General features: G+C 43.9%; 1 protein-coding gene across 1 annotated transcript in view; it reads right to left on the reverse strand.

The window, feature by feature from the left end:
- Positions 1-2,007: 2,007 nt before the first annotated feature.
- DNAH3 (dynein axonemal heavy chain 3) overlaps positions 2,008-17,474 on the reverse strand; it is a 168,408-nt gene continuing 152,941 nt past the window's right edge. The window contains exons 54-61 of the mRNA XM_021692238.1: positions 15,639-15,883; positions 13,933-14,049; positions 10,217-10,371; positions 9,244-9,411; positions 7,532-7,674; positions 4,568-4,772; positions 3,757-3,894; positions 2,008-2,361 (exon numbers count right to left, since the gene is read on the reverse strand). Coding sequence (XP_021547913.1) covers positions 2,008-2,361; positions 3,757-3,894; positions 4,568-4,772; positions 7,532-7,674; positions 9,244-9,411; positions 10,217-10,371; positions 13,933-14,049; positions 15,639-15,883 — 1,525 coding nt within the window. The remainder of the gene's footprint in view (positions 2,362-3,756; positions 3,895-4,567; positions 4,773-7,531; positions 7,675-9,243; positions 9,412-10,216; positions 10,372-13,932; positions 14,050-15,638; positions 15,884-17,474) is intronic.

Below are 17,474 nucleotides of genomic sequence, written 5' to 3' on the forward strand. Positions count from 1 at the left end.
TGACAATGTTTGTCTGATGTTATCTGCTGAGCTATTTATAGGCAGGACCTGCAGCTTCTCACCAAGCTGATCTCTGGCCATCTCTGCCCCAGGACTCCAACCTCTAACTCACCAGGATTTCTGAAGAACATACTGCTCTTTCCCAGGGGGAGACATTAATTACCATATTGGCCCCAGTAGACAATGACCTCAAATTTAGGGCACTCTTTCTTTTCAAAGTGGAGGAATTTTTTTAAATTACAAAAATTTAATCCATCGTACAGAAACATTCTGTCCCTTGACCCCTGAGGAATGAAACAGTCTGTCCTTGCTTCCCTCAGCTTTTTGTTGCTGAAGCCGGGGGTTAGATAACTAAAATTCAATTGTTCTCTTAGCAACCCCCTCACTGCCTTAAAGCTTACAGTATGACTTAACCAGTCCAAGATTCAGGCATTTGGGATCCTGACCATCTTTCCATCTCACATGACTAACAATCTTACTTGGAATGATAACAGCAGTTTCAGCTCTCTATTCATTCTGATTTTCTTTCCCCCATTGGGGTGTAAAAAAAAAAAACAACCTGTCTTTCCCCCCCAGAAAAAAACAAAAAACCATTAAGCAACCTGCAATGAGCTGTAAGAGACTGCTCCTCTTCACTGTTTCTTTATTGCCTCCTGGCACGATTTGGAGAACTGCCCTTTTGTACTTAATCTCTAGGATCTCTCAGATAATTTGCTGATATCAGAATTCAGGGCTCTTAATTGGAATTTGATCAATTCCATGTTTCCATGAAAAGGTTTCTGGAATATGTTTGGTTCTCAGAAGCTTCCCACATTCAGGAACAATCAAAGACCTTGAGGACATTTCTTCTAGTGAAGAGGCAGAGAAACCAGCCTTATGTCCTTGCTCAACAATGAACTGACCAGTGGAATGCCCTGAAGGAAGTCACTTAGAGCCAAAGAGCTAAGTGAAGGAGTTAGCTGAGAAGTAAATATATCAAGAATGTGATTTTCATATCCTTCAGGATTCCCTTCTAGCTGGCCCTGGGTGAAAACAGTGATAAACTAGAAATTTTTTGGACATGGCTGTTGCAGCTACACATTTAAGACTCTACATCATAACACAGCCAAGTTGTTGGCAGGGAGGCGGCATGTGGCAGTGAAAAATGCATGGCTTCTAGAGCCAGACAGACCTTGCCTCAAAACCTGGCTCTGCAGTGTGAAAGAGCTGGGTGACCTTAGGCAAATTACATAATCTCCCCGAACCTCCAGAGGGAGAGACTGTCGTACCTACCACAGAGGAACAATCAAGACATCTAAAGGCCCAGGCACAACCCATGGCACGCAATAGGCCTGCAACAGATACTGGTTCTCTCATGTCTTTCTTCCTGAAATTTCCGTGCATCTGTTGCAGCCTAGTAGAGAAGTATTTGTGTCCCAGTTCTACCACTGATGAACTGTGGAAGCTTGGGCTAGTTATTTTTCTAAGCCTCCGTTTCTGCATCTCTAAAATGGGCATAATAATACCCCACCACATAAGATTATTGTGTAAGTGATTTTCAAATATATCAAAACCTCAAAAAATGAAAGCAGCTCAATCCTCTTTGAACCTGAGACTCTGATATTAGTGCATAGACACAGAATAGGAAAGAAGCAATTAAAAGTTCAGTGGCAGTTATAGCAAAACCGACAAGAGAAAACCAAAAAGGGGCTTAGCCAAATGACTAAAGGTCTAGGTTGAAGAAAGAGTCCCACTGTCGGTGTTCAAATCCAGGCTCCACTATTTTAGTAGCTATCTGATTTGGGAGATCTTACTTACCTTCTCTGTATCACGGTTTCTGCAGCCATCAAATGAGGGTGATGATAATAACCTACTTTATAGGGCTGTTCTGAAATCCTGGCTCATAGCAAGTACTCTATTTATATAACTGCTGCCATCCTCATCATACCAGGTGCCTCTTACGAAAGGAAAGCTAGGCTGTGGTCAAGAACGAAATGCCTTTTATTTTCTGCATTGAGACAGATGCCATTAATTATCCAGCTGGCACAGAGAGGCTACCCCTCGGTTTATCCAGTGCTTCTGGGGCCTGTCTGTTGGTAGTTCAATGGAGAGGACATAGTTGGTGGAGTGGCCTGTGGTAGAGAGGATGCCTCTTCGGGCACTCGTTTTGTAGACTGGACACACATAAATGTTCTGATGCAGAAACATCGCACTTTCCCCAGGTTTCAGCCAAATAATGGGCAATGGGTCATAGAGAATTTTGGGGAAAGACTCCCCAATCTGCTTTGTTTTCCTGTCCCAGCGGGCACCTTCTAAGAAGAGGCCTTTTATGTAGGCCCCATCTTCTGGGCTACTCTCCATGACTGTTTCTTGTGGGGTAACCTGGAAGAGAGGAAGCTGTAAGTTCTTTTACCTGCCATTTCCCTAAATGGGGCAGCATGAAGAGATTAGAATATCTGCTGCAATGCCTGCCTTTCCCACATGCATTTCCCAGGACACTGGGGCTTCTGTGATAATCCTGCCCTCACACATGGACTGGGCCTGATTCCTAGTCAGCACGCTGACTAGGAATATATATGGTGGGCAGATAGAATGCACTAAAGTAGGAGTCAGGAGGCCACATTAACTATAGCTTAGCAACCTTGCACAGTCCTTTCCCTTTCTGGACCTGGATCTATAAAGTGAGGGATTAGATTCAGACACACACTGGTGAAGCAGTTCTCTAGTGGGGAGAAATAAAGCCTTGATTTGTAGTTTTTGTTGATGTCTATGGTGCATATGGTCAGTTTCAGGCTATCAATTATGTAATAACCAGCCACAACTGGCTCTGGTGAGTTGATATAAGCCAGCTCCAGCACACCACTATTTAGGTTCAGAGGTGGCAAAGTCAAATTCCTTCAGGCGAGTGCAGAAAATGGTCCAAGTGTAGGAAAACAAGGAGTGGTGGGGATTATGGTGAACCAGAGATCACAAACTCCATTTACAATCATTCAAATTGTAATCTTTTTGTTATTGTGAATATTTTTCTCGCCTTTACTTCTAAGTACTTATTGCTAGAATAGGAAAAGGCTATTGATTTTTGTATATTTAACCAGTATCCAGCCACCATATCAGTATTCTGATACCTATTACCTATCAGTATTCTGATAGGTGTGTTTTTAGAGTCTTCACGATTTCTAGGTATACAATCATTTCAACATCAAAAAAGATGGTTTTATCTTTTTTCTCCAATGTTTGTCCAGTTATTTTGTTACTTTATTCCATTAATTTCAGCTTAACATTGTCTTCAAAGACCATCAAATTCATTTGTAAACTAAATCAAGACCTACGCAACCAGTCTGCAACCTCTCAACAAGATGATCTTACTCCTTTCTCTCCATATATGGACAGAGTGATATTTGATTACTGGACATTCCTTTGACTTCACTCCAAGCAAAGGACTACCCAAGACCAAATGAAGAGTCCTTCCAAAGGAAGAGTCCACCATGATGAATAAACAGTGGGGGAGGATGCTTCAATTTTTCTTGGTATAATGGTGGCAGAGCTTTCCTCTGGGAAGATTCCTTATATATATATACAGAGACAAAGCCTTGGGAATCCTCTGATTCTGTCAGGAATAACTTTGGAGCTATTTTAATTTGTGCTAAATACTTAATTTGTACCATCTCAGAAGCATTTGGGCCTTAACACATCCAAATGTTTGGACTCACTAAGAAATAGGCAACATTGCTTTCCCTGGTTGGTCCCATGAGCTGGCCTAACCCAAAGCACCTCTACCTCAAACTCAAATCCGATGTGGTCAATGGGGATGGTGTATTTCCGGGCATAATTCTGAGAGACACCCGTCAAAAAAGACTGTGTGAAGTAGAATCCAGAGATCCAAAAGACCACAGGGGGCCCATGGTCAATCCATTCCTGGAGAGCCACAGAAATAAAAATTCAAAATCAACAACACATCAAAGATAGTTCAAAGGCAGATAATGTAAATGAGTCCCATCAGGAAAAATCTCTTTTCTCATTTTTCTTAAAACAGGCAGCCCTCTAAGTTTAGCTTATATTTTCCCACTTTTGAAATGCAGGTACAAAGATATATATTTCTACTTTAAGAAAAGCATAGGTGCAAGCTGGTGTCAGGGGTACAACAGAGACTGGCAGGGACTGTAGCAGTGGAAACTATGTGCCTTGTCTAAACTGAGCAACAGCACTCATCTCATAATAGTTGCCATTCAGGAATGCAGGCCCATTGTTTCAGGTCTTCCTTTTTTTTTGCAGGACAAATATCTGGAGTTTTATGTATAATAATTCAATGTTGACATGCTTGCTCAAAAAATTTAAATTACCAGGCAGCCAAACCAAATATATCTATCAGTTGAATCTGGTCCACGAGCCACCAGTTCGTGACATGTATTCTAGTTCCTACTCTTGCCTCTATAGGCTATAATCTTTCCAAAGACTCTGAAAAGTCTCCCACTGCCCTCTGACCTCAACTCTGGGAAGATTGTCTCTAGTAGATGCTCAGTCCATTTCAGAATGTCCTCTACACCTGAATGAGCATGCCAGGTGCCCAGTTGCCCTGACTCCCAAGTACCTGGAAGAAGGCCAGGCGGGCCAGCAGGTCAGCCACATAGCCCCCAAGTGGCTTTAGTGATGGGTAGGACTTGGCCATCCACATGGCTGGCACTTTACCTACGATCATGCTACTGAAGACATCCTCCAGCTCTGAGGACATCAGGACCTGCCCTTTGATAGCTCGGCCAAGATTAATGAGGCTTCCGCGAACCACTTTGGTCAGCCTGCAAGAACAAAGGAGTTGACTCAGCCAGGCTCTCCAGTTTTATTCTATCCAAGTATACTAACTCCAGGTCTCCTTTCACTTTTCCCCTCTTTCAAAGGTCATACAAGTGATATACACTCATCATAGAAAAATTACGAAGATGAGAAGAAAATTAAATCACCCAGTATCTCATTACCTAAAGATAACTTTGATGTTTATCTTTCCAAATTTTTCTATATATAAACATAAATTTTTTTTTATTTGTTTTTCTCTCTTAGCGTATAGGGAGCATCTTTCCAATTCAACAGAGACCTAAATCATCCTTTTTTTTTTTTTTTAAGATTTTATTTATTTATTTGATACAGAGAGAGAGACAGCTAGAGAGGGAACACAAGCAGGGGGAGCGGGAGAGGGAGGAGCAGGCTCCTGGCTGAGCAGGGAGCTTGATGCGGGGCTCGATCCCAGGACCCTGGGATCATGACCTGAGCCGAAGGCAGATGCTTAACGACTGAGCCACCCAGGCGCCCCTAAATCATCCTTTTTAATGACTGCAATTTTTATTTAACAATTTCCCTATTGCTGTAACATGTTATTTCTAGGTTTGTTGTCATTGTAAACAACAATGCTAGGAACATCCATCCATATCAATCTTCATGGAAACTTTTAATGATTTTCCTAGTAATGGTAGAATTTCTGGGTCAAAAGGTAATAAAATTGGGGCGCTTGGGTGGCACAGTAGGTTAAGTGTCTGACTCTTGGTTTTGGCTCAGGTCATGATCTCGGGGTCGTGAGATCAAGCCCCATGTTGGGCTTTGCACTGGGCGTGGAATCTGCTTAAGTTTCTCTCTTCCTCTGTCCCTCCACCACACGCGTGTGCTCTCTCCCTCTATCTCTCTCTCTGAAATAAATAAATAAATCTTTTTTAAAAAAAGGTAATACAATTTGAAGGGATTTGATCCATATTGTCAAAGTTGTTATTTTTATAGATTATGAGGTCCATGCCTGAGAAAAGGCAGCTGAAGGGCATCCTGGGAGATGCCAAGTTTGCCTGTCTCTGTCTCTGGCCTCTATGTTATGAGACCTAGCCAAGCCCAGAGGGAATTCACCTGAGAGTGCCAAAGAACATGCCACCAGAGAGAACTCGTCATCTCCAAAGACTTTTGGAATCCCAGCCAAAGGGATACGAGAATGATCAAATACAAGAAAGAGATTCCTGGATGTGTAATCGCTAAATATTCCTATTAAGAGGAATTTAAGGGTCAGACATTTGGTGCATGTGCTTTGCTGAGGAGTCAAGGGGCAAAGTGACCATCTGAGGGATTACACTGCAGATCTGTAGCTATTCCACCTAAAGACCTACTTGCCAGAGCTTTTTCTATTTTTGCAACTATGAGCTCTGCTAGTTTCAAGGTTTTAGCTCCCAGGGAAGGAACATTTGCCCCAGAAGACACAATAATGGCTCCCCTGAATTGGAAGCTGAACTTCACCTAATCATTTCGGGCTTCTCATAGCACTTGGTGAACAGGTCAAAAAAAGTACTGGCGGGGGGGGGGGGGATGTAGGAGTATTACTCAATGTGATTAATCCTGACCATCTTTGGAAAATAAGATTGCTGTTACCCTGTTCTCTTCTGTTACAATGACCAGTGGTAAAGGCTAGTGAAGGCCCATGCAACCACCAAGGAGGAGTTCCAGTGACCTTAGAAGAGGGAAGCCATTAGGCTTAATATCTGGATAAATGACAATTATCTCCCACCACACCAAGGTATGTGACTCACAGGAGTGCTGCTGCGGCCTTAGCTCACACCCCATACTTTGCTTGGTTCCCCCATATGGCCTGTTGACTCCTAAGACTGGGAAGACAAGGAATTTTTAGATGACATTCTTCCAATTCTCTAGTCCTTCAGAGTCAGGGCTGTCCCTAAAACTGAGCGACGACCAATGAGGCAAAATGGAGATAGTAACAGATGAAGAACTGGGAGCAGTAAGAACCTTGGACTTGAAGGCAGAAGTGATGAGTTTTCTCATTTGGCACAGATGGTCTTTGAGAATCCTTTCAGTCTTATTTAGAAGTCAAGTCAAGATGATCTATTGGGTGCTATGCTATATATAGTAATTGGAGAAGTGAGTAGGGCCAGACACCCTTAGCCCCATGGCCAGCCCATAACACCCCTTCCCTACCTCTGTGGTTGGGGTAATGGGATAAACTTCTCTCCACCACTTTCTCTGTTCATATTGATTTCACCTATTGGCTAAGTACACGGGCTCTGGGATCAGACAGCCTGGGTTCAAACTCAGTTCTCTCACTGAATGGCTATGGGACCTGTGCAAATTACTTCACTCTTCTGGGTCTCAGTTTTCTCATCTGTAAAATGGTGGCAGAGGGATTACTAATTGTGCATATTTCAAAAGACTACTATACGGCTGAACGCAAACACAAGCATGGTGCTTGGAGCCATACGTGGCACTAAGGGCTTAAGAAAAGTGGTTCTAACAGTTACTTTTACTATTAGCCTGCTCGGTATTGGTTTTAACCTGACTTTCCAGGTGTCATATGCATGAATGGGAGAGAATGAATAGAAAAAATGATTTTACAGTAGGTGAACACACGCTGGGATGGCCCTTTTGACAGCCCTCCTTTTAAGTGGGGCAAGCCACTTCCTTTGCACAGCAGCCCTTATCAAGCATACACATCTGTTACTGCCCATGAGATCATACCCCTACACTCCAACTCCCAGGATCCAAGTTCCCAGGATCCAAGTAAGACCATCTGGCCCACCTGTTGAATCTGATGAGCTCCTGTCTTAGGACAGTGTTCATGGATTCCTCATAGACCACAGGGTACAACTTCACAACCACTTCCAGGTCAAAGTCATTGGGAAGCTTGGCAAGTATGTCCTGGGCCAGCTCTTCAATCACTTCCTTAAAGGGCAGACAGTAGAGAGGTGAATGAGAAACAAGGCCTGTGCATTGTGGTTTTGTCTGGGTAAACCTGAACCAGTTCACATTGAGTCTGTATGACCTTCCTGGGACATCTCCCACAGAAGCCAATTCTGCCCCGGGGAAAAGGAGGGCCCTCACCTCTCTACTGGTCTTTGGGAAGGCATTGCCTCTTGGCCCAGAAAGTAACAAAGCAGAGCAATGAGAGCCTGAGGGCTGGGCAGGGAATTCTTGTTCAGCCAGGTAGCCTCAGAGCAGCACTGAACCCTGCTAAACTCCTGTCTTTTAAGGTCAGCCCTAGGAGAGCATCTCCCACAGCTCCCTCAGCCAGCGTCTCAGAACCAGCTCACGGTACAGATGGGACTCTTGCTCAGTGCCAGCGACAGGACAGGCCACCTGGGAAGGTAGTAGGCTATTCCTCAGTGTTGAGCAAGAATAGTCTAGGGCAATGGAGTTGGCCAAGTGGAGAGGGGACAGGCCTAGAGGAACAAGGAGTAGGACCTGGCTGTGGGAGAGACAGAGAGCTCGGCCATCCTGTGGATCCGAGAGGCTTGGAACACACACTTCCTTCCCTCTTCTCTCTTCTGTGAGGGGGAATTTCCATCCCTAAACTGAGACCACGCAGGCTACTTTATCTTCATATCTATTGTCACTTATGGCACTATGAGCCAAATCAAGAGAAATCCACAGCTGAGGGCATGAACATGGGTTAGCTTGGAAGGTAGGGAAGGGAAGGACGGGGAAAGAAGAGGACGTGGTGGCGTCAGGAGATGGTGGTCCTGGGTCTGGCTCTGCCTGAGCTGATGAACGCTTTGAAGCAGGTCTCTACCTCTCATGCTCATTTCACCCTCATCTGTAGATTGAGGATGGTGGACGGGGTCTGCGCTTCATAAAGTGTGCACTAACCACGAAAGGCACCCAAAATGATTGATTCTAGGTGTTTCCAGGACATGGAGCAAATCATGTTGAATCACAAGGTGAGAAAGTCACTTTCTTTCCAAGTTTCAGCCACCTTTCACTTTTCATTCTTCTCAAGGACAAAGTCTTGGATCAGTGCTAATTAGACGCTCTGTAACACTGGCTGATCTTCCTCTTTCCACAAGGAGCCAGCAGGGCCTCAGCGACATCATCTGCGAGGAACCTAATAACTATTTAGCTTTCATTTTCCTTTTTGTGGCTGTCATGACTTTATGGAAATGACATTGGGTTTCCACTTATGGTACTGATGAGCAGCTTTTAAAAGAAATGTTTTTAAGCAAAAGAGATTTAGTTTTAAATATTATGTAAATGGAGTGTAGATGATATATGGGTATAGCAACGAATCATGAGGAGTATCCAGGAGCAGCTGACAATCTGGAAACACTGGTGCTCTTCCAGCTCTGTATCTAAGGACTCTCAGCAGGAAGACCCGGGCACCCATACTCTCCCCTCAGGGGTCTGCTAGACCTCCACTCTTCTGCTTTCCTGGTCATCAGCCACAATCCTGCGTGACCACCAGGTGGAAAACTGCCTGGGAAACAGAGCTATGTCTCCTGCCCCACACCTGGTTACCTGGGGGGATTTGCCACTCCCTCCTGCCTGCCTAGGGAGGGTCAGCAGCACCCCTTGAAACAGCTGGTTGGTTTCCTGGTTGTCCTTGGTGATGTCAGCATTCTTATGGAGGCCAAAGACTTCTGGGTGGGCTGTGATGGGTAGGTTCCTGAGATAGTCGATATAGGACTGGAAAGAAACCTTCAATTGACACAAACCCAGGTACCCTCAGGTCCCAGAGATCACTCAGGGCTTGGCCGGACCTAACCCAAGCAAGAATCACACTGGGTTGGTACCACGGGCCACGCCTGCCCACCACCCCACACACCCACCCCCCCCCCCCAACACACACACACGGTGAACACATCCCAAGCTCTTCCTCACAGTTTTCTGGGGAGTGAGTATGAAGGCAGAGGTCTGAGTATCTCCCTTCCCACCCCTAGCTTCTCTTTGTCTCCCCCCTGCCCCCCAGTAGTTCTGGCTCTGCATTGAGACAGAACTGGATTTGGATCCTAGCTCTATTGCAAACTAATTGTGTCACCTTGACACCCAGTTTCCTTATTTGTAAATGGGAAGATAAGTCAGGTTACAGAGGACTAGGCCTTGGCATATAACAGGTGCTCAAAAAAAGAAAGCCCTTTTCAATCTCTCGCAGATTTCCTGTTTTCTTTTTCCTGTCTCCTTCTTCCATCCAGTTTTTCTGTCCTTCCCCTTTGAACCTTTGTTTTCAAGTACCAATTTCCAGCCTGTTTACTACTAAGGCCTCATCTTAGCCATCTGTCCCCTTAACCCCCCAAGATGGACCCCACATTTTGAAAAGGCCTTATCTATCAAATGCTCAGTTTTCATTAAACAGTAATAATGTCTCTCTTAGAGGCTTTTTGGAATACTGGAAATAGTTTATGGGCCTAAGTCAGGAAGCCCAAGGCTACCTCTGGGCCCTCCTTACCTACCCTGCAGCCCCTAGCCACATGGGGATTGCCGAGCCCCTCACCTGGTAGGAGCCATGAGGAGGGATGTAGTAAATGTCTCCAGGAGCGAGACAGTAATGATCCTCCTCAATTTCCTTGCAGTAGAACGTGGACAGAAGGGACAGCAGGAGACGCCTGTCTTTGTCATCAGTCACTCTGCCTCCATAATTACATTCCCCTGGGGACAACCAACAGGAAGAAGTTGAGCCCAAGGAAGGTCATAATGAACTTGGTCATTAACCTAAAACAGGATTCTCCAGCCAAGGAGCTCTGCTGAGACACAGGGTTGCTGAAACCAATGCTCACCTGAGGATGACACCAGGCCTTTTTGGTATTATGTTTGCTACAAAAATAGTACCTATTCACCTCATTAGAAATTAGGAAGCAGAAATAAACTGAAAGAAATACACTACAATCACCACTAATTCCGCCAGAGGTAACTATGAACATTTAGGCTTCTTCTTCAGCTATGCGGGTGTGTGTATACATACATGAAAGGCATTACAGAAAGATGGTTCAGGACAAGCACTCTGGCATGAGACAGTCCTGGGTTCCAATTCCAGCAGTTCCTTATCCATCAAGAAGTAGAGATAATTGCAGTAACCATTTTACAAGGTCGCGGTTAATAAAGCTTATAAAACATTTAGTATAGTGCTTGGCACACAGAAAGCATTCAATTTATTATAGCTATTACAAATATATATATTTATTTATTTTAGAAAATTGAGATTATCCCATACATCCTGCTTTGGGATACACCACCCCCTTCATTAATATCATTCTCTGAGACTCAGGTTTCTACACTCAGATTTCTACAAAAAGAATTAGGTAATTCTTTGGAAGCCACATCAAATCATTCTCACTAACCCCATGACCCATTTTCTAGCTGGTCCAGATTCCACAGTATGTGGGTGCTACCTGGTATTTCATAGTTATGGACAACGCACTAGTCTGCAGGGAGGAAACACATCTGTGTGTATAGTGTGTGTGAAAGATGGGCTCATTTCCAATACCAACCATTCCAGGAAGACACAGATCTACAGACAAGAAATAGGAAGTATGGCCCAAGTTTGGGGTGAGAGGCCTCAGCTTCTCTTGGTTTTGGAGGGGTCTAAATGCCTAGGAGGAGGATCTGGGTGGTTCATTAAGGGAGAAGTAAGGGTCTAAGGGGAAGCTCATACTTCTTGAGTAATTTGAGCCCTGGCAGAAGCTGTCCAGACCATCTAGATTTCTGAGGCTCTCTCTGTGGACTTTTCCAGGCCTTTAGCAAAGCTCAGTTTGAACATCACAGCCTGTCCTGGCTATAAACAAGTTTTTGATAGCACTATATTAAATATAATAATTAAAATATAACATTAAAGAGACAGTGATTTTCCCTCACCGAAGTCAGTATGGCAGAGCTACAGGGCACCCAAGAGGGAATGCAAGTGAGGGTAAATCTCAGGCACAGAGTCATGGAGCACTTCCTTATCAGCAAATTTTCCTTCAGGGGATATCCTTGCAGGCTTTGGGTTTTACGTCTGTTTAGGAAGGTACATTTCTTTATAGCTACTTATATGTCTATTCTGGTAGCAAGAGCAGAAGTTCCTACAGGCATCAGGATGTGCTTTTGTCTCTTCTAAGGTCTCTACTCTCCCTGCTAAAGGGCTGAGGGTATCGGATTAAGAATGTATTGACTTTGGGCCATCTAATTTGATAAACACTGTCCAAAAAATGAGACCTGTTTCTCTGATTAGTGTCAGTACAGAGTTCTAATGATCATCCATATCTGTTTTTTTTTTTTTTTCTTTCCTGCCACGCATATAGGCATGTTGCACTTCTCTGGGTCCCTTGCAGGGGCAGGGTGTGGGAGACGAGTTCGTGTGCAGTTAATTCCTGGCTTGAGCTCTTCAGTGTTCTCCCTGTGGCGGTATGACACACATGTATGTCCTGAGATGTGGCATCGAGAGTCACTGGAGCTTTTGCCAGCCATGCCCCTGATAAATAATGACAATGAGCACAGACCTTGCCAATTCACAATGGACATGTAGAGAGGGCGAGAAATGGACCTTTGAAGTCTTACACCCTTGAGATGCGCGGATTGTTGATTATCTCAGCCTAACTAGTCCATCCTGACGGGAATAGGTGGGAAGTGAGTATCCTCACGCTGGCTGACACGGTTGGGGCAGGTCGCTTTATGATCTGCTGACAGTCCAATACCTAAGACCATACCCCAGGGCAAGGATGCATTCATTCTGCATTCTGAAGAAGAGCACTGGCATGTGCCTCTGAATGGCCTGAAATGATAGGAATAGGACTCACTTCTTTAGAGAAGTTCTAATAGCCACCGACCTTATGTTGTGTGTGTCACTTGGGGTTTTGTTGCAGGGGACAGTGTGCTGAGTTAAGGTCTGCGTGACCTCTTACAACTGAACTTAATTACTCTAAAGCAAGATTTCTCAATCTTCGCGCTACTGACATGTTGCACTGGATAGTTCTGTGTCGTGGGGGCTGTCCTATGCATTGTAGGACAATGATGCGTGTTTAGCAGCATCCCTGGCTTCTACCCAGTAGCACCTCTATTTAGTGGCGACAGCCAAAAATGTCTCCAGACATTGCCAAATGTCCCCTGGGGGGCTAAACTGCCCTTGGTTGAGAACCACTGCCCAGAGGCCTCAGTCTCACCAGCTATAAAATGGGGTAACTAACGTGAAGCTCATAAGGTTGCTATGGAGACTGGATGTGATGACTGTGTATATAGAGTGCCTGCCGCATGATCGGGGAACATATCCAGACAAACTCCTTAACATATGGAGCTAAGGAAGAAACTTGTGTGTAATCTTGAAAATGCCCAGGGTTTTCCTACTAAGATGCATTTTGACCTTTGGCCATGGTATTCCACTCACTTAGCCCGTCTATAGTTTATCTCCTATCTCTGGGGTTACATGATGTGTTCCTTGAGGGAAGCAACCAAGTTTTACACATTTACATTCTTCCATATTATGTACTAGTATATATTGGGTGACTAATAAAAGGTCACTGATAGACTGCTTTAATACAAAATAGCAAGTGCTGTTTTCACCTCAGGGAACCTCTGTTGGGATTGCTCTCCTTCTTCCTTCCCACGGCCTACCCTACTTTCTTCTTCCACTTATAAACTCCTATTCATCCCTCAAAACTCATCCTTTATACCTTCAGGAAGTTCTCCATGATCATCCCCTACCCCATCCCTGAGATTTAATCATTGTGCTACCTTTCTACTTCATAAATATTTCTCTTGTTGAACTTATCACTGTATTGTCTTTTATTTCTTTTTAAAAGCATTTTTTAAAAAAGATTTTATCTATTTACTTGAGAGAGAGAGACAGAGAGAGTCCAAGTGCGGGGAGGGGCAGAGGGAGAGGGAGACGCTGACTCCCTGCTAAGCAGAGAGCCCAATACGGCGCTCGATTCCAGGACCCCAAGATCATGACTGAGCCGAAGGCAGATGCCCAACCAACTGAAACACCCAGGTACCCTGTCATTTATTTATATATATATGTATATATTTTCTTTTGTAGACTGTGAGCCACTTGAAGGTAGGAATTGTATCTTAGTTTTTTACAATATCTGGCATGGTGACCAGCATTAGTAAGAGCTCAATGTTAGTTGAAAGAATGAATGAGTGAGTAAGTAAATGAATAGAGATGGGATCAGAAGAGTAGAAGGGTGGAGTATAATACTGGAGATTTATAACTGCAAAGCTTCTTCCCATAAATACCTGTTAGGTAAATTAGAGCATCAAATGGCACCTCCGTGCAGTCATTCAGAAACATCTGGATCTGCCGCATACTAATCCTCAGGTCAGATTCATTGAATTCATAAGGAATATTCCAACCTGCACAAAGCATGGAAGAGGCTTCAGTGCCAAGAGCTCATAATTTCCACTCAGACACTGAGCTGTAGAGTTAAGCATCATTATGGATCAGGAGCCTCTTTCAGCCCCATGAATATCAAGCACCAGGCCAACTATTAGCCTTGACATTTACTGCCAACGTGGGAGCCATTCTGCCTGAGAAAACATCCATTCTAAAATCAATTTCCTTATGGATCTCCCCATTTGTTAAGGTGGATGTTAATATCGTGGGATTTGTGGAATGAGAATTATTCACCCTGGCTGGTATACTGTGGTAATGCACGGAGTTCCAAAAATAACACTAAAGCATAGCTAGAGAGCAGTATCTATGATTAGGCAACAAGAACTAAGTCAGCTTTGAGAATTCCCCTCATTGTGCTCATGGGAAAATGGGATAGCCAACCTTGAAGAAACTATTGCTTGCATTTTCAAGGGTATAGTGATAAACGCCCAGTAGGTCTGGGAAAGGGGCACAAATGCATGAACTAACTGGGCGTGGTGGGAGACAGCAGGGTATGGTCGGATCTGTGTTCAACAAAGACATTTAATTTCCTCCCGAACATTTATGTGCAAATAAAAAATATAACAAAATAATGAAATCCGTGGTCTGGCACACAAAACACAACTGGCCAGTTGGTTGCAAGCCAAACTATTACGTAGATTTTTGGAAATCTGGTGTGGGTGGAAGAACAGTGGTGCGAGAATGTGGTGTATGAAACTCAGATGCAGGGGGATGTCCCCCCCCCCCCAGCTGTTTCATCCCTACACCCCTCAGTGGAAGGGTCAGGTGGTCTGTGGAGCTATGGTGTGATGGTAGAAGGAAAGAGGTTGCTCAGAGAGAATCACCAAGAGGACAGTTTGCCTCCCTATCTAACCCAAAAGAACAGCTGAAAATACATTGAGGTGGGTCATTTCAAGGCTATTGAACAAAATCAGAGGCAGCCCAACCTTAAAACCAAGTGGATGTAGAATCTGTATTTAGCAATTTGATGTTCTGCTCTAACAAGAGTATTAAGTTAATATAAAGTATTAAATTAAGTTAGGCCATGGATAGGTTACATTAATAATGAAATTTATTTTTATTTTTTCAGGAAGAAGCACAAATGTCCAGGTTGTATTTCTTTCATTCTTATGCACGTTTGTAGAGAACTACTTACAATGTCATAAATTAGCTGGTGACAACTCCCTGGGGGAGTAGGCACGAGGGACAACTCCCTCGTGCCTAAGATAAGCAAATACCCATCAAAGGGAAGGGCCTACAATCTTCTCATCAACGTATTACTTCAGTAATTAGGAGACCTCTGGTTTTGGAGCATCAGCTCTTTCCCTGACATTGATAGTGACCTGGTTATAGGGGCTGCCAGATTTATTAAGTAAAAGTACAGGACAGTCAGTGAAATTTAAATTTCAGATAAACAAATCATGCTTAGTCTAAGTCTGTCCCAAATACTACACAGCATATACTTACACAGCATTTTACTGGCAACCCTCTCTGAGTACAAACTCGAACACATACCTGTATCTGTGTGTGATCTGGGCCCCAGCAGCCCAGGGGCACTATCACCTCTTACCTAGGGGTCCGAAGTTTCTCCTCTCTTGAACAATGGCATGGAAGAAACAAAGGCCAAATAACAGCTTTTGCCACATGACTGCCTTTGTGCAGCTTTGGAAGAATAGGGGGTCCGAGATGGGGTCATTGAGGTAGGAGCGCAAAAGGTTGGCCCGGAGCCCTTTGGGGGGCTCATTGGTCATTTTGATCCCATTTTGGAGGATGCTAACTGGAAATTTCTCTGATGGATAGCTGGTTAACCAGAGTCTGGAAGAACAACAGACCTAAACTAGTTAGAGCAATGCAATAAGTTATACAGAAAAACAATAACAAAAAATCATAGCCACCGTGTATAAGCACTACTAGATGCCAAACCCCATGAGAACATGTGTCCTTCCTTCACTTGAATCCAGGGTGGCTGTGTGAAGGGATTAGCTATCCCCTTGTACCAGTGAGGAAATGGAGGCATGCAGAGGTCACGTGGGTTTTTCAAGGACAAAATACTTAGAAGAAACTGACAAAGGTCCTCTCTTAAACGCCACACCACATTCCACCCACCGCTAGACTACTTGAGCATCTGTGATGGCCAGATACTATCCCTGGCACCCCAGGAGTCCAGGAAGGGAGAGAAGAGGCCATCAACATGTAGCTTGAGGCCTGACTTCAGGCTGCAGTTAGGTGGTGTTTAGCTCATACCTTGCAAACCAACACCATGTTATAGCATAGTTTTGAAGTAGTTGCCAACTTTTAAAAATCTAGGGCTTTTTTTTTTTTGAATTCTAGATTCCCACCTTCCCTTGAAGATAATCAGAAAATCCGATCACAAGGGGCCTGCCTTCCTGTATGGCAACAGTCACTTGGTATTAGGCAGTCACTGCTCTTCTCTAAAGGGCACGGGCTTCTAGTTCACCACCGTCGCCACATCTCTCCATTGACGTCGGACAGCAAGGCTGACTGCCCGTGATGATTGCTAGCGTAGTGTGGGAACTGCTAGATCCCTTGTGCCTGTCCTCTTCACTCATGTATGTTATATTCCTGGGTCCTGGAGGCACCTGAGGTAACGACTTTTGGGTTAGGACCATAGTCTAGAGGACCTTAATGTCAGCATGAATAATTTTTTGTTCATTGAGTGTGTCACTGACAGTATTTAGTCAACTCACCATCCCGAACTAGATAGAATTCCTGAAACTGATGGATCCCCCTTAAAATCTTCCATGAATTTTATATGAGTCTTTCATGAATACAATAAACTACGGCCTAATCTGGCTTTGTAAATAAACACCAAACACTTTCCTGTTTTCGGGCAGACATGACTAAAATGAAAATAACTAGCAAGCTTTGTGGCCTAGGACAGGAGTTGGCAAGCTTTTCCTATAAAAGATCAAAGAGTAAATACTGTAGGCTCTGCAAGCCATATGGTCTCGGTCACAGCGGCTTGTAATGTGAAAGCAGTCATAGACAGTGTATGAATAAGCATGGCTGTATTTCAATAAAACTTTATTTGTGGACACTGAAATTTGAATTTCATTTAGTTTTCATGTGTCATGAAATATTATTCTTGTTTTGTTTTTTTTTCCAACCATCTAAAAATGTATAAAATTCTTCTTAGCTTACAAGCTAAGCAAAACAGGTAGCAGGCTGTATTTGGTCTGCAGGCCATTGTTTGCTGACCCTTGGCCCGGAATAAGAGAACATTTGAGTTGAAAAGGGCTTTGAAGTCTGTCTGGTTTATCTCATCCTTCTGTATACGCAAAAACCAAGGCCCAGTGTTGTTGGGCTTAAAGTTCACAAAAAACAAGTAGACGTTTCTAATATTGATTACAATTCTGCAGAGCCCAAGAAATATAGGATAGAGCAG

The sequence above is a fragment of the Neomonachus schauinslandi genome, chromosome 5, assembly GCF_002201575.2.
Source record: "Neomonachus schauinslandi chromosome 5, ASM220157v2, whole genome shotgun sequence".
In the NCBI taxonomy this organism is placed as follows: domain Eukaryota; kingdom Metazoa; phylum Chordata; class Mammalia; order Carnivora; family Phocidae; genus Neomonachus; species Neomonachus schauinslandi.